At 51.0% G+C, this 26865-nt stretch overlaps 1 protein-coding gene across 5 annotated transcripts in view; it reads right to left on the bottom strand.

Moving 5' to 3' along the window:
• The window catches only part of TIAM2 (TIAM Rac1 associated GEF 2), a 258811-nt gene that overhangs the window by 115004 nt on the left and 116942 nt on the right, over window positions 1-26865 (bottom strand). For 4 of the 5 annotated variants that reach the window (XM_062186961.1, XM_062186960.1, XM_062186964.1 and 1 more), the window contains exons 3-4: window positions 7401-7511; window positions 4385-5563 (exon numbers count right to left, since the gene is read on the bottom strand). In XM_062186961.1, the coding sequence (XP_062042945.1) occupies window positions 4385-5557 (1173 nt within the window). In that variant the 5' untranslated portion in view covers window positions 5558-5563; window positions 7401-7511. Of the gene's footprint in view, window positions 1-4384; window positions 5564-7400; window positions 7512-24820; window positions 24951-26865 lie in introns of those variants that run through there. The other variant, XM_062186963.1, reaches the window with a different exon arrangement.

Raw genomic sequence — 26865 nt, 5'->3', positions numbered from 1 at the left:
TAGCACTTATAACTGATTCTTATACATGGGTATGACTTTGCCCAGTCTCCAGCACACTTCTAAGGATTTCATATAGAATCCAAGTGGCAGTGGCTAACTTCAGGCTAATAAAAGCCTTTTAATAATAACACATCTTTAAACATATCCAGCTAGATTTCCTAACCACTGCGTTATGTGTTTGAAACTAAGGTACCTGTTACATATGTACACAAAGCAAATGCTGGCTTTCCATTCTCACCCAACCAGATCATCAGAAACAGTGGCTAACGTGACTCACTGAGCCAGGGCACCGGGGGAAGCATGGGGAGTGACTCGGGAGCTCACAGAAAGACCAGTCGTGCGTGGTCTCATCTGTGGAATCCCAAACAGCTGCACGCATGGAAGCAGAGGTTGGCATGGCAGATGCCAGGGCCTGGGAAGTGGGGAATGGGGAGATGCTGGGTAACGGTACAACGCTGCAGTCCAGAGAGTTCTGGAGAGCCGTACTGCAGGTGTCCACTCGCTGACACTGTAGGGCATGCTTGAAATTCACCAAGAAGGTGCAACTCCAGGGTTCCCCCCACGCACAGAGCACCACCTGAGGTGATGGATATGCTTCCTAGCCTCACGTGGTGACCACTTCTTTTTTTAAAAGATTTATTTATTACTTGAAAGGCAGTGTGAAGAGACAGAAAGAGAGAGAGAGAGAAAGATCTTCCGTTCACTGGTTCCCATCCCAAATGGCTGTAACAGCCAGAGCTGTGCCAGGCCAAAGCCAGGAGCCTGGAACTCCATCTGGGTCTGCCGCATGGATGGCAGGGGCCCAAGTATTTGGACCATCACCCATTGCTTTCCCAGGTATATATAGCAGGGAGCTGGATCAGAAGTGGAGCAGCCATAACTCGAATCAGGGCTCATACGGGAGGCCAGCATCACCGGTGGTAGCTTAACCTGCTGCATCACAACACCAGCCCAAGTGCTGATCATTTCACACCCACACATTCATCAAAGCATCAAGCTGTATGCTTCAAACACACACAGCTGCCATTTGTCAATAACGTCGTAATAAAGCTGGAGGGCGGGGAGGGACACAAGATGTCTCTGGACTCTTCAGGAACTAAAACAAAAGTGACCAGCATTCCTCACACTCCAGATAAAACTACTGAATCCGTGCCTTGCCCTTCTTCTCCGGCCATCTCTCTTCATCCTACAAAACCACTGTGTGAATTCTCAAGTCATCAGAGTTTAAAATCAAGAGGTTCCAAACCCAGGGTCTCTGCATCCTGAATCCACTCTACAGGAACCTCCCCAGCAGTCATGGCTGCACACCTAGTATTTCCGACTCTCCCCGAGGGCATGTGGCAGGATCAGTTCCCATCTCATCCCTCCCTTGAAGCCAGGGATGACCACGTGCCTTGCTTTGCACAATGAATGTGAACAGAAGTCCAATGTGTCACTTCCGGGGCCAGTGTTGTGGCACAGCAGATGAAGCACCCCTTGCGATGCCTGCATCCCATACTGGAGCTCCTGTTCAAGTCCTGGTTCCTGTGCTTCTACTCTAGCACCCTGCTAATACACCTGGGAAAGCAGTGGAAGATAGCCCAGTACCTAGGTCCCTGCCACCCACGTGGGAGATGTGGATACAGTTCTTGGCTCCAGGCTTCAGCCTGGCCAAGACATAGCTATAGATGCTGTGGGCATCTGGGGAGTGAAGCAGCAGATAGAAGATTTCTCCCTTTTCCTCTCATCTCCCCCTCCCCCACCTCATTTCTGTCACTTGACCAAATAAATAAATAAATCTTTAAAAAAGGAAGCTTTAAAAGCCAACGCGTAATGCTCCTCCTCCCTCTGCCACAGCAGCTGACAATGTTCGAGGGCACCTGCTCCGTAGACCCAGGGTCCTAGGGACAGAGGTGCAGGCCAGAATCGGCGGCTGATGGAAACACACAGCACAGGTGAGAAAGAGGCTGTGCTGAGCCCGAGAGACCTGAGAGGCCTTTGTTACCTGGGCATAGCCAAGGCCATGGACACAACTGCAAATAGACCTGGCACAGGAAGAAAGCCTCTCTGTGGCTGAGGCTGGCATGAAGAGTTTACCCACAGCAAACACATTCTGCAGGGGTGCATGTCTCTTCTACTTATTTGCTTACTGATTCATCTATTTATTGTAATTGGTCTAATATCCTCTTTCAGTTATACTTTTTTTTTTTTGCAAATAAATCTGCTTTTTGACTCTAACTCCCCAGGGTGGTTTTAAAGACCTAATCAGAAAAGGCCGCTCTTTTTAAATCAAATTTTTTTTTCCCCAAAGTCAAAACTAGTATCTCTCCCACCATGGTAAGACCTTCTGACCACTGCCCTGCTCTCATGCAGAAGTGTGTGTGTGTGTGTGTGTGTGAAGGGCGGGGAGAGAATACATGGGAGAGAGGGGGAGAGAGAGAGAGAATTCACACTGACCTGGTACCTTATTGTTGGATGTTATCCCAAAGTGTGCCCATGCACTGATCACATCTTTTAAGGATACAAACCTGACCTTCACCTCAAATTGCAAAAGGAAAACAAAGGCCCATCATGCAGAAGTGACAGACTAGGCAAAAAAGTTCATCTTGTTCACGTTTAGAGATCATCAACTGTGGGAACACAAGCAAAATCTAAAGGGCTGTCTTCTTGGGTCATTCTTTAAGAAATCCAAAATAGCTGATCACCTTACAAACCAGTAACCCCTAAGTAACCCGCAGTAGCTATGCACAAAACCTTGGCCATGGAGCTAAGTGGATAAAGAATGTGTTTGAGATCTCACAGACTGAGCTTTACCCCCTTAACTTCTGGAAGAACTAGGCAGGTCCTTCAGGAGGGACCCCCAAATCCTTGACCCTTGGTGTCCTTTTTAAGATGAGAAGGAGTCCTCGCTAGCTCTACAGTTCGCATTCTCTGATTCTAACCAGTTAGCTCTCAAGCCCACAGGCACACGAGTAGCTCACAGTTCTGGTTTTGGGGACGGAGCTAGGGGCTGCAGTGCCCACGGGCAGGTTGGCAGGGAGCATCTGCGCCTACAGAGGCAAGTGGTGTACTTCGGAAGCAACCTGGATTGGAATGAGTTCAGAAGGGCAGTGTGTAAGAGAGGCCGTCCGGAGGGCTGGGGTCTGTGGGCCCCTTCAGAGACAGGTAGAATGTCCCTCACAAGCAGGCTGTCAGCTGGGGCTGGAAAGCTGTCTCCAGGCCAACCGGCATCTCCCCCACTAGCAGCTTCGCTGCTGCAGGTGTGACCTTGCGGCTTTAATCACACCTTCAGGGTGGGTGCAATCTTTCACTTAGAGCCGGCCAGGGAAGGGGCTGAGCTCCTAGGGAGGCCAGACTGGTTCTTGGAGACCCCGGCTATCCTATGTGATCTTAGAGCTTTAAATCACACCTCCAGGGTGGCTGAGCCCCTAAGGAGACAGCAGACTCCAGGAGACCTCCACTATCTCCATGAGCCCCCATCCAATTGGGGATGTGAAGCCCCAACCCAATGGGCACCCCCACAGAATGACCCAATTGGGGGAAAAATAGTAATGCCTTAAAAACCCAGGACACTTCCTCAAAGCCAGTGTCCCGCTCGGGCACTCGCCCACTCTCTTCTCGGACCAGACGCCTTCTCTGCCCCTTGCCAATCAAAGAAAAATTTCTCTCCTAATAAAAGTTTCTGCCTCTCTGCAAATTGTTTCCTGGCTTTTTATTTCTATACCAAGGAAAAGAACCCATGGGACTGACTCCGGCAACTGCTGTCCCCTCCATGATGGGGAACAGTAAACCAGGCCACAGGCGTCCTGGGTGCACAGGAGAGATGCAGGATAACTGGTTCTAGGTCAGCTCTAACATTTGCATCCAAAAGATGGGACCTCAGCCTCAGAGTAAATAAGCAGATCTTTTAAAAAACTTAAAAAGGGGCCGGCGCCGCGGCTCACTAGGCTAATCCTCCGCCTTGCGGCGCCGGCACACCGGGTTCTAGTCCCGGTCAGGGCACCGATCCTGTCCCGGTTGCCCCTCTTCCAGGCCAGCTCTCTGCTGTGGCCCGGGAGTGCAGTGGAGGATGGCCCAGGTCCTTGGGCCCTGCACCCCATGGGAGACCAGGAGAAGCACCTGGCTCCTGCCATCGGAACAGCGCGGTGCGCCGGCCGCAGCGCGCCTACCACGGCGGCCATTGGAGGGTGAACCAACGGCAAACGGAAGACCTTTCTCTCTGTCTCTCTCTCTCACTATCCACTCTGCCTGTCAAAAAAAAAAAAAAACTTAAAAAGGTAGGGGCCAAGGGTGAAAGTGCACATCCTGATTAGCAAAAGCAGCAAAACCCCAGGGCTGAGCAGCGTGCCATCCCCCTGACAGCAGCGGCTCTGGGGGACCCTCCCTGGGCTCCCGCAGGGCTCACCTGCAGTTTCCTCTTCTTCCTGGAGAGGCTCCCGGTCCAGTCGCTGATCCGGCGCATCCTGGCCTTGAGGGTGTCCTTCTTGGCCGGATCCTCGGGGAAGGCCTTGGACTTGCGGCAGGGCAGGGTGAAGGAGTTGTACTGGCCGGGCTCGCCGCGCCCCACCCTGGAGGACACATCCATGTCGGAGGCAAAGGACACGCGGTTGCTGAGGCTGGCGTGCGCACCCACATACTCGTCGGACAGGCCCAGGTGCCCCGCGGGAGCGTCCTTGCACAGGTCCCGCAGGGAGGACAGGGAGCAGCTTTGGGTGAAAGGCTTCTTGGCGTCGCCAGGCGGGAAACAGGCTGCGAGGCTGGGGTCGGGCGTGCTGGGGGTCCGGAGGGAACCCTCCACCTCGCTCTGCTCGGTCGCGTTGCCCCAAGGCGAGTCGTACCAGGACGACTCGGAGCTCAGCGAGCTGCCCTTGCTGGAGCGCAGGCGGGAGTCGGTGGGAGAGGGGCGGCGGCTGGGCGGGGAGTCCTCGCCACCGCCACCGCCACCGCCACCGTCCGGGCTCAGGGTGGGCGAGTATCTCACCAGCTGCACGGGCGCGCCGGGCTCGGCGGCCCCGTGGTGGCCGCCGCTGCGGAACTCCACCCGGAAACACCCGTCCAGCTTGCCCAGGGTCTTGATGAGCACCCGGGGGCTCGTGCGGTCCTCTCCCGGCGGTGGCGGCGGCGGCGTGGACCCCATGCTCTCCTGTCGGCCGTAGCAGTTGAGGAGGTGCCCGTTGCGGTCCCTCGAGGTCGTGTGGTTATCCGGCGGCGGCTTGTGGTCACCGCGCTGGACGCCGTTCTCCGGGAAGAGGACAGCAGGGTGGCCCTGGAGCTCAGGCCCTGGGCCGCTCGCCCTGTGCCTGGAGTGGCCCGAGCCTCTGGGGCCTTTGCCCGGGGGCCCGGCGAGTCTGGCCGCGGAGTAAGGCTGACTGCTCTTGAAGTGGGACAGGCAGCTGCGGGCCAGCGACCTGGACTTGTAGCCGGCTCCGCTGCCTCCGGGAGCCCAGCCCTGCAGGGACTTCTCATCTTTCGCGTGAACGCTGCGAATCTTCAGGGAGCAAGGCTTCTGCTTCACACCAGGAAGCTGGCTGTGGTGTTTGGATCCCGGCAGGGTGTACTGACTCTCCGAGTTGCCCATCTTCACCTGCGTTAAGGATGGTTAACATCGGGTAAGGGCCAGCGCCTAAGCGACTTTCCCATAGGACAGAAGCCCCTCAGGTGACCCGGGGGTGGGGGGAAAGCAGCCTCTGCGCCCACCTCCACTCGGAGGGGTGGGGGCTCAGGTGGGCTCCTTGCTCATGAGCCACAGGGCACAATTCTGCACTCGGGCGCAACTTTTGAACTAACGATTCTCAAGGAGAAAGATGAACTAGAAGTATCTTTACCGTTTAGTAGCAGATACATGGGAGAGCTAACACCCAACCACCACACAAGCTGTCCCTCCATATCCAAGGGGACTGATTCCAGGGTCCCCCATAAAGGTATCAAAATCAGCAGATTCAAGTCCATGATATAAAAAGGCCTAGTATTTGCACAGCACTGCCTACATCCTATGTAATCATCGCTGGACTCCTTCTCAAGTCCACGGTAAAGTAAATACGAGGTAACCAGCCGTCTGTTGTTTAGGGGAAAGAACAAGAAAAAGCAAGCCTGCCGGCGCCGCGGCTCACTAGGATAATCCTCCACCTTGCGGTGCCGGCACACCGGGTTCTAGTCCTGGTCGGGGCGCCGGATTCTGTCCCGGCTGCCCCTCTTCCAGGCCAGCTCTCTGCTGTGGCCAGGGAGTGCAGTGGAGGATGGCTCAAGTGCTTGGGCCCTGCACCCCATGGGAGACCAGGAGAAGCACCTGGCTCCTGCCATCGGATCAGCGCGGTGCGCCGGCCGCAGCGCGCCGGCCGCAGTGGCCATTGGAGGGTGAACCAACGGCAAAGGAAGACCTTTCTCTCTGTCTCTCTCTCACTGTCCACTCTGCCTGTCAAAAATTTAAAAAAAAAAAAAAGAAAGAAAGAAAGAAAGAAAGAAAAAGCAAGCCTGTGTGCTCAGCACGGACACAATTTTTTTTTTAAAACATGTTCAGTCACATCTGGGTGCAACCATCGGATGAGAGGGCCAACTGCCTGAGGAATCCCGGCTCTGAGATGCCCACATCTGGAGCAGCATCGCCCCAGGGACCACGCTCCAGGGAAGTTCTCACACATGACACTGAGGGGGACGCTCCAAAAAAAAAAGGAAGTTCCCAAACGTGAAGCTGAAATTTAAAAAAGTGGGCAGTGGGGCAGAAGGGGAGCTCTGATTTGGGAGAGAAAAGCATTTTACAACAACTAACCTCCAGAGCTATTCTAGAAACCTCGGGAGTTCTCACTTTAGAAAATGATGGGCATAAGTTCAGGTTTTAAAGTGACATGGGGGGGGGGGGGGGGAGCAGCACCGTGGCTCGCTTGGCTAATCCTCCGCCTTCGGCGCTGGCATCCCATATGGGCACCGGGTTCTAGTCCCAGCTGCTCCTCTTCCAGTCCAGCTCTCTGCTGTGGCCTGGTAGGGCGGTGGAGGATGGCCCAAGTGCTTGGGCGCCTGCACCCATGTGGGAGACCAGGAGGAAGCACCCAGCTCCTGGCTTCGGATAGGCACAGTGCCATCCATAGAGGCCATTTGGGGAGTGAACCAACGGAAGGAAGACTTTTCTCTCTGTTTCTCTCTCACTGTATCTCTACCTTTCAAATAAATAAATAAAATCTTAAAAAAAAAGTGACATGGGATCTAAACTTTCCCCTCAGGTGGCCTTTACTTTAGGCAAGTTGGAGGTAATGTTTCCAATTACGTTTCCAGATAAATTTGGTTTTTAATTCTTTTGTATTTAAAAATGTACAGTCACAGACTGCAAGGAAATGGGTAGGCTTTTCTTTGGCGACACAATCATCAAGCATTTAAAAACCAAAACATTGAACCTGGACATGTGCACAGTGCACCTGAGCTGGGCTTACCTGCAGCCTGGTGTTCACTCGGAGGGAGACGGGAGATCAGTGCACTTCACATGGCTGTGGGAACCACTCAGCGCACTTCACAAGTGAGGGGAAGGAGTCCATGAAGCAGTGCTGAAAAACAGAAATACGAGAACACTCTATCAGGCATTCTACACCAAACCCCCAAACCTGGAAAGGTCTCATATCATCTGAAGACAAATGCTCAGGATCGCTGTCGAAGTCCGAAATGAGGGGCGGCACCGGCACAGAGGGTTAACCCACGCCAAACTGGAGTTGCACCTCTGATCCAACTTCCTGCTGTTGTACACCTGAGAGGCAACAGGTGATGACCCAAGTGCTTGGGCCCCTGCCACCCACGTGGAAGACCCAGATGGAGTTCCTGGCTGCTGACTTTGGTCTGGCCCAGCAGCAGCTGTTGTGGGCCTGTGAGGAGTGAACCAGTGAATAGATCACCGTCTCCCTCCCTCTCTCTCTGTTGCTCTGCTTTTCGAATGTAAAAAACAAAAAAAGGTTTTTAAAATCCCAGATTAAACACCTGTGGACTGCTGATTGCTCAGGTGTCTTGGAAGGTGCAGAGGAAGCCAGATGTGTCCACCCCACCTGGTGCAGATGAGCACCTCAGCAGTGCACGGACATCTGCACTTGCCTGATCAAAGGAGGACAAAGAGGGAGTCAGGTGGGACTGACCCCCACTGCTGGGAAGGCAACCTGCAGATTTATGGAGCAGCTAAGACCACCCACCACAGGAGTGGCTCATTGTTCCCCATTGAACAAAGCCATTGAAAGGGTTTTTGTTTTTGTTTTTGTTTTTTTTAAAGGTGGAATCACAAAGAATAGGCCTTGGCTAAAGTAGCAGCTACAGAGGTTCCACCCCTAAATGAGATTAGAAGTTTTTCTCACAAGCTTGTTAGTAGGGGCAAGAGGCCTTCAGGACAGGTGTGGCTTGGGGTGGGGTAGGGTTGGGAGGCTGGGAGGGGGCTGGCTGCCCTCTGGAGCTCCCCTGAGGGGCCATAAAGCCTTGACTTGTCCCTCAGAGGTGGAAAAGAGCTGCAGGCATCAGCAGTGACTTTAGTTCCTTTTATACATTTCAGTTTTGACTGTGCCACAGTGTTGTAACAGACTACACTGTCTGGGCCAGTTCTACGTGTGCAGCTCAGCAGTGTGCAGTGTTCACCCTGCTCACAGCCGCGCCACCATCTATCTCCAGAACCCCTCTCATCTTGCAGAACTGAGCCCTGCTCCCACCACTCACTGACTCCCTAAGCCCCACTTCCCGTAGGCCCTGCCAACCAGAATCCTAGTTTCTGTCTTTACGAATCTGGTGACTCTAGGCACCATATGAGTGGAATCATACAGTATTTGCTGTAACTGCTTTATTTCATTTAGTATAATGTGCTTAAGGTTCATCCATGCAGTAGGATGTATCAGAATTTCTTGCCTTTTGGGGGCCAGCACTGTGGTGTAGTGGGTAAAGCTGCCGCCTATAGTGCTGGCATCCCATATGGGCGCCAGTTCAAGTCCTGGTTGCTCCACTTCCAATCCAGCTCCCTGCTATGACCTGGGAAAGCAGCAGAAGATGGCTCAAATGCTTGGGCCCCTATACACACATGGGAGACCTAGAAGAAGCTCCTGGCTCCTGGCTTTGGATTGGGCCAGCTCTAGCCATTGCGGCCATTTTGGGAGTGAACCAGCAGATGGAAGATCTTTCTTTCTGCCTCTGCCTCTCTGTAACTCTTTCAACTAAATAAATAAATCTTTAAAAACAACAACAAAGAATTTATCTCCTTCGTAAGGCCAAGTAACATTCCATTATCTGTATGTACAAGACTTCATCCACCCATCCATCCACAGGTGTCTGGAGTGCTTCTAGCTCTTGGCTATTGCGAACAATGCTACTGAGAACACAGGTACACACATGTCTCTTCAAGACACTGCTTTCAAATTTTTTCAGTTATATAACCCAGAAATGCAACTGCTGCACCACCAAGTTACTATATTCTGAATTCTCTGGGGAATGGCCACGCTGTTCTCCATGGGAGCCACACCACTTCATGTTCCCATCAGTGGAGCACCAGGGTCCCAGCAGCCCACTTCCTCGCCAATGCTACGCTCCGGTTTGTTGATAGTAGCCACCCTCGCAGTCATAGCGGGTGCTGGTTTCTGCTTCCAAGGAGAGATGCTGAGTCTCTTCCTGGGCTTAGTGGCCATCATGGATCTCTGGATTTGAAGTTAATGAGAGGCGAGCAAGAGCAATGGACCTGAGTTCCTCTAACGTGGCCAAAGATGCACCTCCTGCCCAAGTCTAGCCGTACAAATACCCTTTAAGTTGAAGGAGGAGGGGAAGCTACAGAAATTTTCCACTCAGGTAGCAGCATAAAGTCTACAGGCTCACTGGAGTCCATTAAAACCGAGGCCAGACTCTCATTAATGCGGCTGAACCAGACAGCGCCCGCGAAGCAGCTCAAATGGTAACTTGTGCTGGGCAGTGCTCCTGCCCCTAGCGGGGAACACACGTTGGCTGCCTGGCCCAGATCTGAGCCACAAGAAGCCTGCCTTTCAAAAGGTAAGACCCGAGCCGTGGGTCTCTTCTCAGCATCTTGGGGATCTGAAAATGGCCAGGAACCCCGCAGGCTGCTCCCAGGAAACCTCCGCAATGCAATGCAATGCGGTACTGAGAGGGCGCGGCGTCTGTTTACCTCAGTCTAGACCAGGGCCCAGGGAGGACCCTGAGGACGATGGGCTCCTGGGTCACCAGGCAACTGCCTCCGTGTGCCTGAGCTTCCCAACTGCACGGGCCTGGAGCGTGGGGCGCGCAGCACCCGTGGGACAAAGCTGCCACAGAGCAGCGCCTGTTCCAACCACTCAGACACACAAGAGCCAAGGTTCCGAGCAGCAGAGCGGCTCCAGGAGGAAGTCTAGGCCCCAGCAGCAGGCTGCAAGCCAAACTCACCACACGACCTGCTTTTTTATTTCATGTGGTACGGCAGGAAACAGGCCACCAGCCCCCAGCCTTTCGGAGTGCCGGGAACCCAAGGCCGGAACCTCATGTCTGCTAGGATGCACCCAATCAACACCAGCCGAATAGAAAGCAAGCACTCCACGTGCCAGCAGGTGACCCCGAGACGGGCCAAGAGCCGGAGTCCTCCCTCCTGGGCCTGCCTGAGACACTGAGGAGCAAACCCAGGAGGGTGGATTTCCATCACTCCGACAGGGAGGGGAGCCCAGGGGTTGACGGAAGTGAGCGACAAAGTACATTTTGACACAGGAATAAGGCAGACCAGCTGTTCCACGTGCCCAGTTAACTCTGGCAAAAGAAACCTTAGCACGAAGAATTTATCCAATATATAAATTTGTTGGCAGAAAGGAAAATCTCTTAGGGAACTGATGTAACGATCGTCCCTGAGGAGTTGGACAAACTAAACAGATGACTTGTCGGTTGTACTCTCGGTGTGATTTTGGTCTGGAAGCAAGAGAATAAATGGGTCAAGTTTGTGGCAGCCTCTGGTCCCCTGGCTCCTTTGGTAAGGAAATTTTCTGGTGTTAGAATTAAAAACCCTTTTGCTGATAGAAAGTGAGTATGAACACAAATAAATAAATAAGTAAAACTGACTTCCCATGAAGTCCTTAAAAAGGAAATGGTGAAAATGTGTGTGTGGCAAGTAGCATGTGTGTGTATGTATGTACATGTATATATGCATATACACAGATATATTATGTACACTAACATGGAATAACACACGAGGCATACTAGCGTATAACAACCCACAGGAGTGAACATGCTATAATCCCTACCAGGTATATGGGTGTGCAACAATACGCACATACGAGGTATATGAATGTGCAATAAGGCCTCCGGCTGACAGAAAAGGAAGTGAAGTCACACTGGGAAAAAGTGAGATACATAAGATGTCGTACACTTAGCCAACACTGCACACTGTGTTGCACTCTATGATTACTGATTGAATAATTACAATACGATACTGGAATTTTTTTAGATTGACCACAATCCATGAAGCTAAAAATCAACCCCCCCAGAAAAATTCTCATCTTTAACTTTCTGCCTCCCTTCCGATCTCTAGATCTCTATCTACATAAACATACTTGGTAGCTTTTTAAGCTGCATTCAAAACCAAGAGGGGGAGCTTTTCTCACACTGTGACCGAGCTCCTGCCCACAAGTGCCCAGCGAAGTGCAGGAATCCCATACATATACCAGCAGTCCCCATAGCCACTGCACCCCCCTGGGTCCCAGAGAAAGACGCTGCTCAGAAGGAAATTCAAGATGTACCTGTTTTTCATTTGCCGTCAGTCTGTGCTAGAATCCTCGTGTAAGATTCCCAAGGTCTCTGCTTGCTTGGAGTACAGCGTCCACAGCAAACACCAGAACCCTCCCCACCTTGCCTGCCGGCAGGGGTGATGGGTGACAGTGAGCAGAGTGCAGGCTCAGGGCCCCCACACAGCAGCAGACTGACGGCCACACAAGATGGAGGAAGGTCGAGCTATAGACCAAAGGCCTCACGTGGCTCCAGGGAGATTTTTATACTGAATTTGGACCCTCATCCTTGCCCGGGGCAAATGCCTCAGAGGGTGTGAAGAGCCAGATAAGAAAAGGGCTGGCTAGGGTTAACCCTAACATTTGTGGTGGGTGAGGCCAGGTTGGGGGTGGGGAAGGCTTCTATCACTAAAGAGGGAAGTCTGAGAATTCTGGTCTGGCTTGTGTCAGAGGGCTGGGGTTAAGACCGGCTTCTGTCTCTGCAGTGGCACATGTCTCAGGCAAATGACTTGCACTTTCTGGATCTCATTTTCCCCATTTGCAACTTGAGGATAAAAATACTGCCCACCTAGCTCCTATACTGAGAATCAAGTGTGGAAATACACGCGAAACTACAGAAAAAACAAAAACTGAAATGCAAGAGTGCTATTAGTAAATTTTAGTTCTACATCTTCTATATTATGAGATCAGATCTTATAACCACTCGTCATTTCAGATATTACACTATTAGTTATTGTGTTAAATATATATTTTTATAGATAAGCATATTGTATTTATGTATAGGCAAATTAGGACTCTTCTAAGATCTACTGTTAGTGTTTGATTTTGTTCAGTTCCTCAAATTATTACTGTTAGTAAAATGGCACAGTCCCAACACCATCCTAGGCGCTAGCCACCGCCACCATTGCTGGAAGCCAGGTAGCCACATGGCCCAACCACCAGCGTCAGCCCCACCCCCATCCTAATGGGATTTGCTGCTCCTACTTCCCTGCCTACACACCCTCTCCCCTCCTGGCAAAGTTTCTGAACACGTGGCTCTCTCTTCCTCTCGGTCTCCTGATCTCTGTCTCTGTCTCTCTGTCTCTCTGTCTCTGTCTCTCTGTCTCTTGATCTCTCTTAAGCTCTCCTTCTCCCTCTTTTCCTTCTTTGCCCCTTCCCTTCAGTCTGTCGGGTTTCCCCCAATAAAGCCTGTCCCTTACTCCGGTGTTTGGTGTGCTTTGTGGCGGCCTTACCATTATAGCATATCCAACTCCTGAATGTGTAAGAGAAGTGTCAAGGAAAACAAGAGCAAGATCCAAGCACTTGCGTTCTTAGAAATACATATTAGAAAAATGTAAAACGTCACCCGAGTGCTCATCAAACAAGTCACATTAGCCAAAAGCAGTCATCCCCAATTAGGGCAATTTTTTTCCCCAGGTGACACTGGCATGTCCCGAAATATTTTTGGAGTCACAACTGGGGTCGTGTGCTGACATGTAGTACGTACAGGCCAAGGAAGCTGCTAAGCAGGCCACAACACACAGGACGGCCCCACAACAAACAAGGATCTGGCCCAATACATCACGGGCGCTGAAGCTCAGAAACCCTGCCTTAAACTTTTACTATTTGCCCATGTCACTGAAAATGCTAAGACGCAAACAGAAAAATGCCTAAAACTATAAAACAAAAGTGCTCAACTCTGCCAAGGACCCAAACTTACAACAACAACAAAAATCTGTAACTATTATCAGAATCTGCTTCTCTCCTGCTGAGTCAATGAACTCTACTTGGAAAGCATGAAGTGGGTGCCAGGCCATAAAGGGGCTCAGGTCTAATTGTAGGGAGCTTTGAACCCAGTGTGGAGAAGGGCGACGTTTGGTCTTCCTGGAAACAGCGCTAAGGAGGTAACACCACCACTGGAGTGGCAGAAAGCAAGCCGCTGCTGGGAGCCTCCACAGCTAAGACCCATTGCTGGGCCCCACTGGTTGTCTTCAGCTTGGCAGGACTCCTTCCAAACCCCTATTAGCAGATGAGTGGATGCGCTGATCTGCAGGAGGTCTGTAGAGAGAAGCTTAGAAGCTTGGCTGGTGTTCAACAGGGGGAAAGTAACAAATCCCGCAGAGGCAATAGCCCAGCTTCTGGCACAGGTCATCACCTTAGTCAATCTATACAAGGAGGATCTCAGAACTCACACCTGTTTAAAAAAAAATTTGAACATTTGCAATATTGCTTATAGAAGTGATCAAACTATGGGTCATGGCCCCTTTTTCAGCCATGAAATTCATTTAATAATTTGATACCAGTATCTTTAAATTTATAACAGAGCAGAGTAGAACATAATAGAATAAAATAGAACAGAAACACAGCAGAGGCAAGAATATAACATACAGAACAGAAAACAGCAGAGTCCATCTCTGTAAGGGGAAAACAGTTTTATGGAACTAGATTCTTGTATTGCTGCATACTTGCTGATATACTGGATTGTAGCATAAAATTATATCTTGATTATTGATCCAAAAATAAACAAACTGAAAAACCAATGACGTACAAAGCCTCAAGCAGCAGTTTCTTTTTCTTTTTTTTTTTTTTTTTTGAGGATTTTTATTTATTTGAAAGTCAGAGTTACACAGAGAGAGGAGAGGCAGAGAGAGAGAGAGAGAGAGGTCTTCCATCTGCTGGTTCACTCCCCAATTGGCCGCAATGACCAGAGCTGCGCTGATCTGAAGCCAGGAGCCAGTTTCTTCCAGGTCTCCCACGCAGGTGCAGGGGCCCAAGGACTTGGGCCATCTTCCACTGCTTTCCCAGGCCATGGCAGAGAGCTGGATGGTAAGTGGAGCAGCCAGGACTCGAACCAGCACCCATATGGGATGCCAGTGCTTCAGGCCAGGGTGTTAACCTGCTGCGCCACAGCGCTGGCCCCTCAAGCAGCAGTTTCGTCAGAATAACACATGCATTCCAAAAAGATTCAAAAGCAAAGTCTTGAGTCTCCACACAATACAAAAGTCATTATTCAAGTCAAACACTTAAGTGAGAGATAGAAGTAGGTAAAGGAAAGTCTCTTCAACACTAACCTGGGCCCTTACCACATATACACTCTAGAGGTAAAGAGAAAATCATTGTGCATTCAATTTCTTCTGAAGAAAGTTGGGAATGACCCCCTCAGGAAGCTAACTCAAGAAGTGTGTCCTGGGGCTGGCACTGGGGCAAAGAAGGTAAAGCCACCGCCTGTGGCGCAGGCATCCCAGGTTCGAGTCCTGGCTGTTCTTCTTCTGACCCAGCTCACTGCTAACGCACCTGGGAAAGCAGCAGAAGATGGCACAAGTACCCAAGCCCCTTCACCTCCATGGGAGACCCAGAAGACGCTCCTGGCCACCTGGCCCAGCTCTGGCCATTGCAGACATTTAAGGAGTCAACCAGTGGATGGAAGATCTCTCTCTGCCTCTGCCTCTCTGTAACTCTGCCTTTCAAATAAATTAAATAAATCTTTAAAAAATAAGTTTTTTAAGTCTTTATTTATTTGAAAGGCAGAATTACAGAAACCAGGAGCCAAGAACTTTATCTGGTCTCCCACGTGGGTGCAGGAGCTCAAGCACTTGGGTCATCCTCTGCTGCTTTCCCAGGCACATTAGTAGGGATGCTGGATTAGAAGTGGAACAGCCGGGACTCAAACTGGCACCCATAGGGGATACTGGCTCTGCAGACGGTGGCTTAACCCATTACACCACAGCACTGGCCCCAAGAAGCGAGTCTTGAAGGATGCATGGGATTCTGTCTGAAGACAAGACGGCCATTTCAGGGAAGGGAAAAAGGTCTCTCCAAAAACACGGAGGCTCCGACACACTTGCCGAGTCCACAGGTGACTGCAGCAAGCAGTCGATGAAGGGAACAAAGACCCCAGCTTGTCCAGGGTAAGGTGACAGGGCGGCAGGGCCTGAGCAGCAGTGCCAGGGACACAGACTGGAGAGAGGTGTGAAACCAAACCCCAGACAGGGCCTCGAATGCAGAGGCCAGTTCACAGTAGGCCCCCATCTCCCAGCCTTCCTCCCTCAGCTCCCTTGGCTCGGGAGAGCTACAAGGTCCTCGTCACCAGACTCAGGAGTAGATAACCACTTGATGGCCAGGACTGTCCTGAGGGGTTTTGTTTAGGGGAATTCCAAGTCCAGGCAGGGGAATTCCAACTCCAGGACAGAAAGTCAGCGCCACTGGCACCTGGCCATCAGACATTCCCTGGAGATTACAGTATTGCTGGCCTACCAGGGACTGGGACACAAGCTAAACGTGTAACTGAACCAAGTCACCACTGTGACTCCAACCAGCTCCTTATGCCTGGCTGGAGGCCCATGTACAGCTGCCCCCATTCTCCGTCCCCCTTATTGTCTTCCTTATGCCCTCCTTAAAAACCCCAAAGCATCCTCATTCAGCAGGATGGAAGTTCTGCAGGTGTGAGTCTGCTACCTCCCCCTCCATCAACAGGCTAACCGTCCCTTTACCCTCAAACCCTGTCCTTGTCATTTTGATGCGACACCATAGACACGGACCAAACTGAGAGGAGGTAGAAGGCAGGAGGCAGAGTGGGGACAGAGGGAGCAGGGAGACGTTGACACGCCTTGGCTCACTCCCTTTGGTGTCCCACCCCGTCCCACTACCCCGGGCAATGCTACAGGATAAACCATTACGGAAGGTCATTTTGGGACTCTCTCTCGTTGAGGAAGGAGCCTACAGCAGTAACAGCTAAGGACCCGTATGAGGAGATCACAGAAGTAAAACATTTGGAGAGCCAGTAAGAGAGACTGTGACAAGTTTACCAGCACTGAGCCTATGAGAGAGGCGGCGAGGCCAACAAGCCCACGAGTGTCGCAGCACCTTCCTGGAAGGCCCAGCCAACTGAGTAGCCCAGCTCCCTGAGCCACCACAAAAACTGAAACTATCTCAGGGCTTTGGCTTTCTGTTTTTGTTTCTAGAAAATATCTTTTCAAATAAAATTACAGAATCAGTATAGTCTAAAAGGTAATAATCCAGGTAAGGATGTTTTCCTTATTTTTCTTTCAGAAATGACCAAAATGCATTTCATTACATTTTCATCCAGGCTCTGTCAAGCAGATTTCTCCCGTTGAATACATCAAATGTTCCATCCCGCTGTGCCTTTTCCCCAAGGCCACTCCAAGTCTCCCCCAGCACACGCCTGCCATCCAGGCACCACCCTCGGACTGCTTCACCGGCCACCAGAACCAGAGTGCACAGCGCGAGCCCCACTTTCAAACAACCCTCTTTTGTAACTTTCTCCAACGGGAGATTCAACATCGTTAGCGTGACTTTGAAATAACCTCTCTTGTTCAACTGTCACGAGCTTCAGCCATTCCACCAAAAGCGAGCCCGACATGGACAAGCCTTCCCCCAGCGTCACAGCAAAACTTCCACGGAAGTTCACGGGCCGGGATCCGAGGCTGCAACCACAGGGCTGCACGGCGCCGCCACAAGGCGTGCGCAGCAGCAAATCAGAAGCAGGCATCGTGCTCCGGAGCCTCAATCACATTCTGTGATCAGAATGCACAGTTGTGGCATTTGTGGCAAGTGTGCCGAGCTGTCCTTGGCAAGACGTTTCTTCATTACACACGGTTCCATTTCAGTTAAAAAAAAAGAAGAAAGAAATAACTGAACCGCATCAATCGCATGTGCTACCTGGTTTTGAACCAGTGCTTTCCCCACCCTCCTGGATGTGCACCCATTCGACTTCAGCTCGGGTTGCTGCCCTGACTCGAGAGCTCTTTTCTGTGTTTTTGTCTTAGGGAGATGCTATTAGTCACCCTCAGACATTGCTGCAATTTTCCTTAACGTGTAGGATTCTTTCACAATAAACCTGGTAATGTTTCAGCTAACAACATTACTGAAACTTGTAGGAGAGAAGAGGAAGTAGTGTTAAGTACAGTTCAGATTTACTAACTTACACCAAGTTAAACCTATGGGCTATCCGAAGTTGATGGACATACAGAGGGAGGGCAAGTGTGCTGACACCTGCCCACTCCCAGGCTGCCTGGGGCACAGGAGCCCTGTGTGCACTGGGTACCATCGTCCCTATCTCATAGAACAGGAATTGTCACCCTTCCGGAGATCAAACCATCTGAGCAAAATCACTAAGGGGTATAGGGCAGACTCAAACCTGGATCTTCGTAATCATTTTTAAAATATATGAAATATACTAAAATAATTTATACTTTTTCCATGCCTTTTAAAAAAATTTATTTATTGAGAGGCAGAGTTAGAGAGAAAAGTCTTCCATCTGCTGGTTCACTCCCCAAATGGCCAAAATGCCCAGAGCTGTGCCGATCCGAAGCCAGGAACTTCCTCTGGGTCTCCCACTTGAGTGCAGGGGCCCGAGCTCTTGGGCCATTGTCTGCTGCTTTCCCAAGCCATCAGCAGGGGGCTGGATTGGAAGTAGAGCATCCGCGACCCATAAAGGATGCTCACACCTTAGGTGGAGGCCTAACTTAGTACACCACAGTGCCAGCCCCATCTTCCATGCTTCTTATCCTGAAATTTTTCTCTGTTCTGTTGGAAACGCACAATTTGCCTTCCACACTCCTCTTGGTGGAGTGGCTGCAGCCAGTCTCTCCCCAAGAAACCACTGTGCGAGTCTTTATGGGGGCTATCCTTTTTGTAACAGCTAAGGCTTCCATAGTCCAGGACAGAGGGGTGGAAATGAACAGAAAACTGAAATGGTATGTGAATAAAGGAGCATTCAGGTTAAAACGAAGCGATTGCACTCTCCTGCTTCACAGGAATGTTGAGCAGACAAGAATTCCATTTTCTGACACTGACGCTTCATGGTCATCATCCTCAATATCAATTTTAATTTAGAGTATGATGTCCCAAAGGCTGAGGGGGTGTGGCCACGATCTAGAAGGGAGGCAGGGAAGGATGCTCCTCAGGACCCAAAGAACCAAGGGGGAACCTTCCCAACGCTTCCGTTCCAGTCCATGCCAAGGCACTGGAACAGTTCCATAATAAACAAACGCATATCATGAAGTCAATGTGACATTCACACGTCTAAGGTAAAATTTCTCATTCATATTCGGCTGCTTCTGCTCTGTCATCTGGCTTCCTTGGGAGGATGCACTTTTATTGACTGATGTAAAGATGATTCTTTTTTTCATTTTTACTTGAAAGGTAGAAAGATAGAGAGAGAGAGGGAGGTGGGAGAAAGGGGAGGAAGGGACAGAGAGAGAGAGAAAGAGAGAGAGAAAGAGACCTTCCATCTGTTGAATCACAACCTAAACACTTGCAATAGCCAAGACTGGGCCAGGCCAAAGCCAAGAGCCAGGAGCCCTATCCGGGTCTCCCACATGGGTGGAAGGGACCCAGGTGTTTGGGCCATCACCTGCTGCCTCCTAGTCGCATTAGCAGGGAGCTGGACGGGAAGTGGGGTAGGTGGGACTTGAACGAGGCATTCTGATACGGGATGCGGGAGTCCCAAGCACCAACGTAACTGCTGTCCCAAATGCCCATCCCTGTTGTCACAAAGATTTACTGAATAGCTTCTCTGTGTCAGGCAGTGTCCTGGACGCTGGAAATACAACAATAAACCAAGCAGACCCTGCTCCCCCAAAACCCCCACTCTCCTGGAGCTCCTATGACAGTGGAGAGAGAAAGAAGCAACCACCAAGGACGATCAAGCACAGATAGAAGGGAATAAGCATGGGCAAAACAGGACTGAAGGGGGAGGGGGAGTCCAGTGACAGAGTTTCCAGAAGGGAGCAGAAGGAAGCCGACTAAAGACTGGCAGGACAGAGGCCGGCACCGCGGCTCAACAGGCTAATCCTCTGCCTACGGCGCCGGCACACTGGGTTCTAGTCCCGGTTGGGGCACTGGATTCTATCCCGGTTGCCCCTCTTCCAGGCCAGCTCTCTGCTATGGCCCGGGAGTGCAGTGGAGGATGGCCCAAGTGCTTGGGCCCTGCACCCGCGTGGGAGACCAGCAGGAGGCACCTGGCTCCTGGCAGTGGATCAGTGTGGTGCACCGGCCACGGTGGCCATTGGAGGGTGAACCATCGGCAAAGGAAGACCTTTCTCTCTCTCTCTCTCTCTCTCTCTCTCTCTCTCTCTCTCACTGTCCACTCTGCCTGTCAAAAAAATACTGGCAGGACGGGAGACCATGGGCATGCTGGGGAAAGAGCATTTTAGGCAGAGGTGACAAAAAGTGCCAAGGCCAGTGTGGCGGGGGCAGGGCAAAGATGAGACCATGAGACCAGAGGGATGAGAAGCCCACAGGTGCAGCCCAGAGGGACGTATGAAAGACTCGGGCTGTGAACGGGGAACCTCGTTGGTAGAAGGTTGTGACACGGAGGGTTCATCACGGGACGGATTTTTAACGAAGATCTGGAACGTGAGTGGCAAGGGGAGGCAGAGAGGACCTGTTAGGCTGTGGCCATGATCCAGATGAGAAGTTAGGATGGTTCAGACCCAGGTTGTAGAGGAAATACTGGAAGGGACAGCACAGCCCGCAGGACTTGTGGGGGGGTGGGGGTGAGTGGTGAGAAGCATCCAAGGCGACGTTGCAACTTCCATTCTAAGCCACAGAGGCACGGGGAAGGCAGAGCAGGCTGGGGGAGGACGCTGGCTCCGAGGTGTTCGCGGGACATGAATGTGGCCACACTGAGTGCACGTTTGGGTCCGAGACTCCAAGGAGAGGGCTGGAGGCACAGCCTTGCTCCTCAACCGTATGTAGCCAGGACTTGGACCACAGCCTGGACAAGCTCTCCACAAGGAAACCAGGGGCAGGCAAGGGGTCCAAGGAGTCCCTGGGCCACTGCAACAGCGGCGAGCATCCAGGAAAAGAGAAACCTGCAAAGGCAGGGAACTGAGGGCACAGTCGGCAAACCGAACCTGGAAGGAAACCAGGAGAGAGCCACAAGAAAACAGTTTCAGGGAGACCGTGAGCAACAGTGTCGAACAAGGGCTGAGGGCGGGGCACTGGATTCAGCAGATTTAGAACAGGGAGCCGTGCAGGGGTGGAGCGAGCCGGGATCAGAGTGTGAGGATGAGGTCAGCGAGGGTGCAGGAGGAGAACGGAGGCCAGGCACAGAAGGGGTCTCACTACACAGGGGGGCAGCGGGATCAGATGGTGGCTGGCTGGGAGCAGAGGCCAGGGAAGGGCTGTTGGGGTGGATGTGCGTGTGCGTGTGCGTGTGCGTGTGTGGAGAGAGTGTGTGTGTGTGTGATGCTTCCTTTCACTTGTGTTTACAATGCTTCTTGCACCTCGCACGGGTGGCCACAGATGACCTGAAAACAAGCCTGTTTCCATTCTTTCCACCCGGAGCTTCTTCCCCCTTTGTCTGTAACCCCAGGGATGTCAGCTACCGCCTTCTCCGGTCCATAAACACCACATCGCTGTAGCTCCTTCTCCGCACCATCTCTATTTTAGAGGTCCTGCCCTTGCAGTCCTGCAGCCAGACACACGAGTGGTGGCCAAGTCCACAGCTGGAGAAGGATTCTTCTCACTTTCTAGACTTCTAGAGATAACCAGGATTGTTTAGCCTTTATCTAAGCCCCAGGAATGTCCTGGATCAACCTCTCCTGCTGCTGAGTGCCCACCACCTCCCTTGCTGAGAGTATCTGTGATAACTCAGTCTATCACCTTGTATGTAAAGTTGAGTTTTCCAAAAGTGCCTCCCACGACACTCTCTTGGCATCAACACCAAAGCTCGTGGGCTGTGTTTCTGCCCCGCCCACAGCCACGCTCTTGCAAGGCGCAGAACCGTATCAAAGCTGAAGCACTCTCTGTTGGCACGGGACCACACAGGGAACCAGAGCCAAAGTCTACGTCAAGGCTGGGACAGGAGCAGGCTGACAGCTGCAGGCCAGCCAAGGCTGTTCCGTCACGCACACCGGAGTAGCACACGAGCACCTCCAATTCTCTCTGGTGCGATCACGGGGGTGATGGCCTCGGACCGAATGCTCAGCTTTGAACTTCATCCTTGTCTCTGACCAGTTCTACAGGTTTCTGCACGTGAGGAGTCAACCAACTGCAGACAGAAAATATTCAGGAAAGGGGCTGGCACTGTGGCACAGAAGGTTAAGCCGCCACCTGCAGCACTGGCTGCATATAGGACACCAGTTCAAGTCCTGGCTACTACACTTCCGATCCAGCTCCAGGCTAATACACCTAGGAAAGCGGCAAAACCTACCACCCACGTGGGAGACCCGGAAGAAGCTCCTGGCTTCAGTGTGGCGCAGCTCTGGTTGTTGCAGTCAAAGGGGGAGTGAACCAGTGCATGGAAGACTTTTCTCTCTCTGCCTCTGTCTCTCCCTCTCTGTAACTCTGCTTTTCAAATATATAAATAAATAAATAAATAAATCCTTAAAAACTTTCAGGAAAAAAACCCGCAACCATGTCTGTGTTGGATATGTAAGACTTTTTCTTCTTGTTATCTCCCTCTAAACAACACAGTGCTGCAACTATTTAACCTTGTACATGGGATTCTAAGTAATCTAGAGATAAAGTGCACAGGAGGGCCTGCAGGGGTTACACAAGTACTGTACCATTTTATATGCCATTCTTGACCATCCACAAACGGCAGCACCTGCAAAGGTCCTGCAGATTCTGAGGCACAACAGTACATGCACACACATACACGTAGACACACACATGTCCCCGCTGACATACTCAGATACGTGGGACATGCCCAGGTGTCCCCAGTTAAGGAAAGAGGCAATGAAAGCAAAGGGCTAACTGACAGGACACCTGAACCTTAGCCCAGCTGAGCAACATCATCTCCGTGACTCGGGACAAGTCACTTCCGCTCCGGGGTACTTCTGTCTCCACCCGAGAAAAACTGTCTAAGGTGCGTTTTCAGCTCTACGATTTTGCCTCACCATACTGTGGGCTACAGACAGCTGAAAGTACAGTATGAGCGCCCTGGAACACCAGAGTCAAAGCCTCCTAATGTTTGTAAGCCTGCTCTAAAGAGGACTGGCCGGGGACTGTGGAGGTGAAGCTACCGCTAGGATGAGTTTGAGTCCCGGCTCCACTTGCGATCCAGCTCCCTGCTAAGGCACACCCTGCCAAGCGGCAGGTGATGGCTCAAGGACTTGGGTCCCTGCCACCCACGCTGGGAGACCTGGATGCAGCTCCTGGCTCATCTGGCTGGCGTGACCACTTGGGAGTGAACCAGCAGATGGAAGATCTCTCTCCTCTTCTCTCTCTCACTTACTCTGCCTTTCAAGTAAATAATAAAGAAATAAATAGGCTAGGTAATAAAAAGTAGAATTTGACAGAAATTCACATTTCTTACTTTTACCATCCTTACTACTGTTGCGATTTCTTTCAATGCCATATCGTGGTATCTAAGGTACACTTAAAAGGAAAAAATGCAAATAAGCCCTTAAAAAAAAAAATCAAAAAAGTCCTTGTTCTGAATGTTCCATAAAAGATTCTTAAAAAAAAAAATCTGACAGCTCAACTAAAGGATTGCACTAACCTGAGTCATCGCACCACAGAAGTGAGTCAAGCAGAGACGGGGGCAGTGCCCCACCAGATATTTAGGCAGCCAGGCTCGGAGCGCTCTCATTCCGCATGTGCAGTGGGAAAAGCTGCGGAGACCTTGCACGAGGAAACACGGCTTTGCTCAACCATCTCGGGCCACCGGGACAGAATCAGCGGTTTCACTGAGTGGGCAGTGAGGAGCCACTTAGGACAATCTCCTCTCAAGGAGCCTCACTCTGACCGTGCACCCCAGGCCCCGCCTCTGCAGGCCTGCGAGAGGAGAAGGCTCTGCCAGTCCCACCCTCTGCACCAAGGTATTGCAAGAAGGGGCTATCTGTGTGCATTCAAAACACGACTCAGCGTGGTGAGCACGGGGTTGAGTCCTAAGGTCCTTCAACAGACGTGAGTGTCTGCCCACAAGCTCTGGTACAACTCGACGTGGGTGACATGTGTTAATCTGAGTGGAGAGGAGACAGGCAGCTTTCGCTCTGTTCCCCTTTTAGAGGGTGGCCGGCTCTGTCTGGGCAGCGTTTGCTGGATTCAAAGGGATAGTAATCAATAAAACGTGACCAAGTCCTCCATCCATCCTCTAACCTGCCTGGACCGCACTCACCATTCCGTCATCACCACAAGCCACAGATAACTCACAAAATACCACAGAGAAGACGGCCCTAATGCAACTGACAAGGAACACACATGGCCCACCCGAAAATGACGCTTAACCTCATTATGCGCAAAGTACATCCGAAATTGCAGAGTCCCTGCGAGTGATGGAAGCCCACAGCAAAATGCTAACCGTGTTAGGAGAGATCCCAGGCGCTTACTTTCCAGCAATTCTATAAATAATCCTCTCCAAGTTATAACAACTCCAGTGAAGCTTCCTATTTCTGTCTCTCCACCTACCAATTTTCTGGGAATTACATGTTGGCCAAAGTAATGTAAAGCAAGACAGCTCTATGCCAAAGCCAGGGCTCCTCGGCGCTGCGCGCATGAGCGCCTCGCATCCAACACCCTAATGAAGGAGCGAGCAGCCGCTGTGGGGTACAACGCAAATCCAGCATTCTGTTCCAGCAAGGCACCCCTCCCTAAATAACAGCGACTCCATTTCTTCCCCCCCCCCCCCAGAAAGTTCAAGACAAAAAGTTAAGAACACACAACACTCCACGGTGAACTTTAAATTACAAGTCTGAAAAAAGAAACTCCTAAAGCAAAGCGCTCACTCAGCTCAACGCTGAAGCCCGATCAGATTATATAATAGCCAGGAAACTACAAAAATTCAGCCTCTGCCACATTTTAATTTCCTGTTCTGCCCTGAAAGAATTAACGGGGGGAAAGACAGCGAAAGAGTCGCTCATGTTCTGACGCGATCACACTGAGAACTGGCGCTTTCTTGAGACATCAGGAAAAACCAAAGCCACACGCTCAGCTTTTGTAGGATTAATTAGAGACGCAGGGCAGGCGACGGCCATCCATCACCAATAGGTGTTGGAAAGTACACAGACACTCAAGTTGGAGGCCAATCACTCCCTTATGCAGAGCAACGTGTGCAACCCAAGTACAAAATAATACAAAACAGATAAATCACACACAGCGATGTGCTGCCAAAGCGTTATTCACAGACTCATTCACATCTCACTTAGAAAATTAAGACTTAACTCCAGAGGGAGGGAAGTAAACATCTATAACCTTACCTCTGCCAAAACTTTGCAAGTAGCCGGTTTCTCTCGGGGTCTTTTAGTTCACAGAAGCACTCTCTCAGACGATACACACATCCACGATCGCTCTCTTCCTACTGCCCACCGTAAGCCAGGAAACAGCGTCTAACACTTCCACTGCTCAGCCGTTGAGAGCTAAAAACAGATCCTGTGCAATGCTGGATGTATTTTTGTCTGCTAGCTACACACCCTCATCATGTTCAATTTTTTCCATTGGTGGAACAGTATGATGCAGACTTAACCAGAACGTGGTTTTCCATGGGCTGCCTGGAGCGCGCAGAGCCCAGGCTCACCCATGACTGGGCTGCTGTTGGACGTGCATTCCACAATGACCACCAAAGCTCCATAGGAACCAGGCTCCACGGTTTGCTAAATAAAGGTTTACTCACTTGAGGGGCGCCCTGGCTCCTTTTTTAAGCCCTTTAAGCAGTCGGAATCCACACCTACCTGCCTTGCGCATAGAGCAGTAGTAGACATTCTGCCTCCAAACCACAGCTGGAATGTCATGGCCATAAAAACCCTGCTTCCAGAGTGGCCCTTAGAAAACGACTCTGTGATTTGTAAAATATCGGGTATACACCTACTCGGTCTCCCTTGCCGGAGTTAGTTCATGTCTAAGATAGCCAAGCTACTGTGTCCTACGCTGCAAGTCCAGTCTGGGACCACTTTACCCAGAACATGCAATACGTCGCTTTAAATAAAACCTACTCATCAGAGGCTATGAGTGTTGCTAAATCTTGCCAGAGCCTTTGATGACCTTAAAGAACACCAAAGAGGCCGGTGCTGCGGCTCAATAGGCTAATCCTCCACCTGCAGCGCTGGCACACCGGGTTCTAGTCCTGGTCAGGGTGCTGGATTCTGTCCTGGTTGCTCCTCTTCCAGTCCAGCTCTCTGCTGTGGCCCGGGAAGGCAGTGGAGGATGGCCCAAGTGCTTGGGCCCTGCACCCACATGGGAGACCAGGAGAAGCACCTGGCTCCTGGCTGCGGATCAGCGCAATGTGCTGGCCGCAGTGGCCATTGGAGGGTGAACCAATGGCAAAAAGGAAGACCTTTCTCTCTGTCTCTCTCTGTCTACTCTGCCTGTCAAAAACAAAAAACAAAGAAGGGCCGGCGCTGTGGTGCAGTGGGTTAACGCCCTGGCCTGAAGCACCAGCATCCCATATGGGCACCGGTTCTAGTCCTGGCTGCTCCTCTTCCGATCCAGCTCTCTGCTATGGCCTGGGAAAGCAGTACAAGATGGTCCAAGTCCTTGGGCCCCTGTAACCATGTAGAGACACAGAAGAAGCTCCTGGCACCTGGCTTTAGATCGGCGCAGCTCCAGCTGTTGTGGCCATCTGGGGAGTGAACCAGCGGATGGAAGACCTTTCTCTCTGTGACTCTGACTTTCAAATAAATAAATAAATCTTTAAAAAAAAAAAAAAAAAACAAAGAACACCAAAAGGTAAAGCAACATTTTCAGGCCATTTTATGTTAGCAATGGGGACAGGGACTGAATGGGAGACCATGGTGGTGTTTTTTTTTTTTTTTTTTTTTTTGGTTAACATTTTTGTTTATTTGAGAGGTAGAGTTATATACAAACAGAGGGAGAGACAGCGAGAAAGTTCTTCCATGGGCTGGTTCACTCCCCATATGGCCTCAATGGCCAGAGCTGAGCCAATTCGAAGCCAGGAGCCAGGAGCTTCCTCCAGGTCTCCCACATGGATGCAGGAGCCCGAGCACTTGGGCCATCCTCCACTGCTTTCCCAGGCCACAGTAGAGAGCTGGATCAGAAGAGGAGCAGCCAGGACATGAACGAGCACCCATATGGGATGCCAGCGCTGCAGGTGGAGGCTTAGCCTAGTGCGCCACAGTGCCAGGCCCGATGTTAAAGTTTTAAAAACATTTTCTACAGAAAAAGTTCAATCAGAAGGTTTCAAGATGAACATAGTCTAAATATATATGTCATCCTTGATAAACATGTCAAGGGCTTTTTAAGCTAACCTTTCATTATTTTACCTGTTCGAAGATTTACTTATTTATTT

The sequence above is a fragment of the Lepus europaeus genome, chromosome 3 (assembly GCF_033115175.1).
Source record: "Lepus europaeus isolate LE1 chromosome 3, mLepTim1.pri, whole genome shotgun sequence".
Classification (NCBI taxonomy): Eukaryota; Metazoa; Chordata; class Mammalia; order Lagomorpha; family Leporidae; genus Lepus; species Lepus europaeus.
The sequence above is the reverse complement of the archived record's forward strand: the minus strand, read 5'-3'. Positions and strand labels throughout refer to the sequence as shown.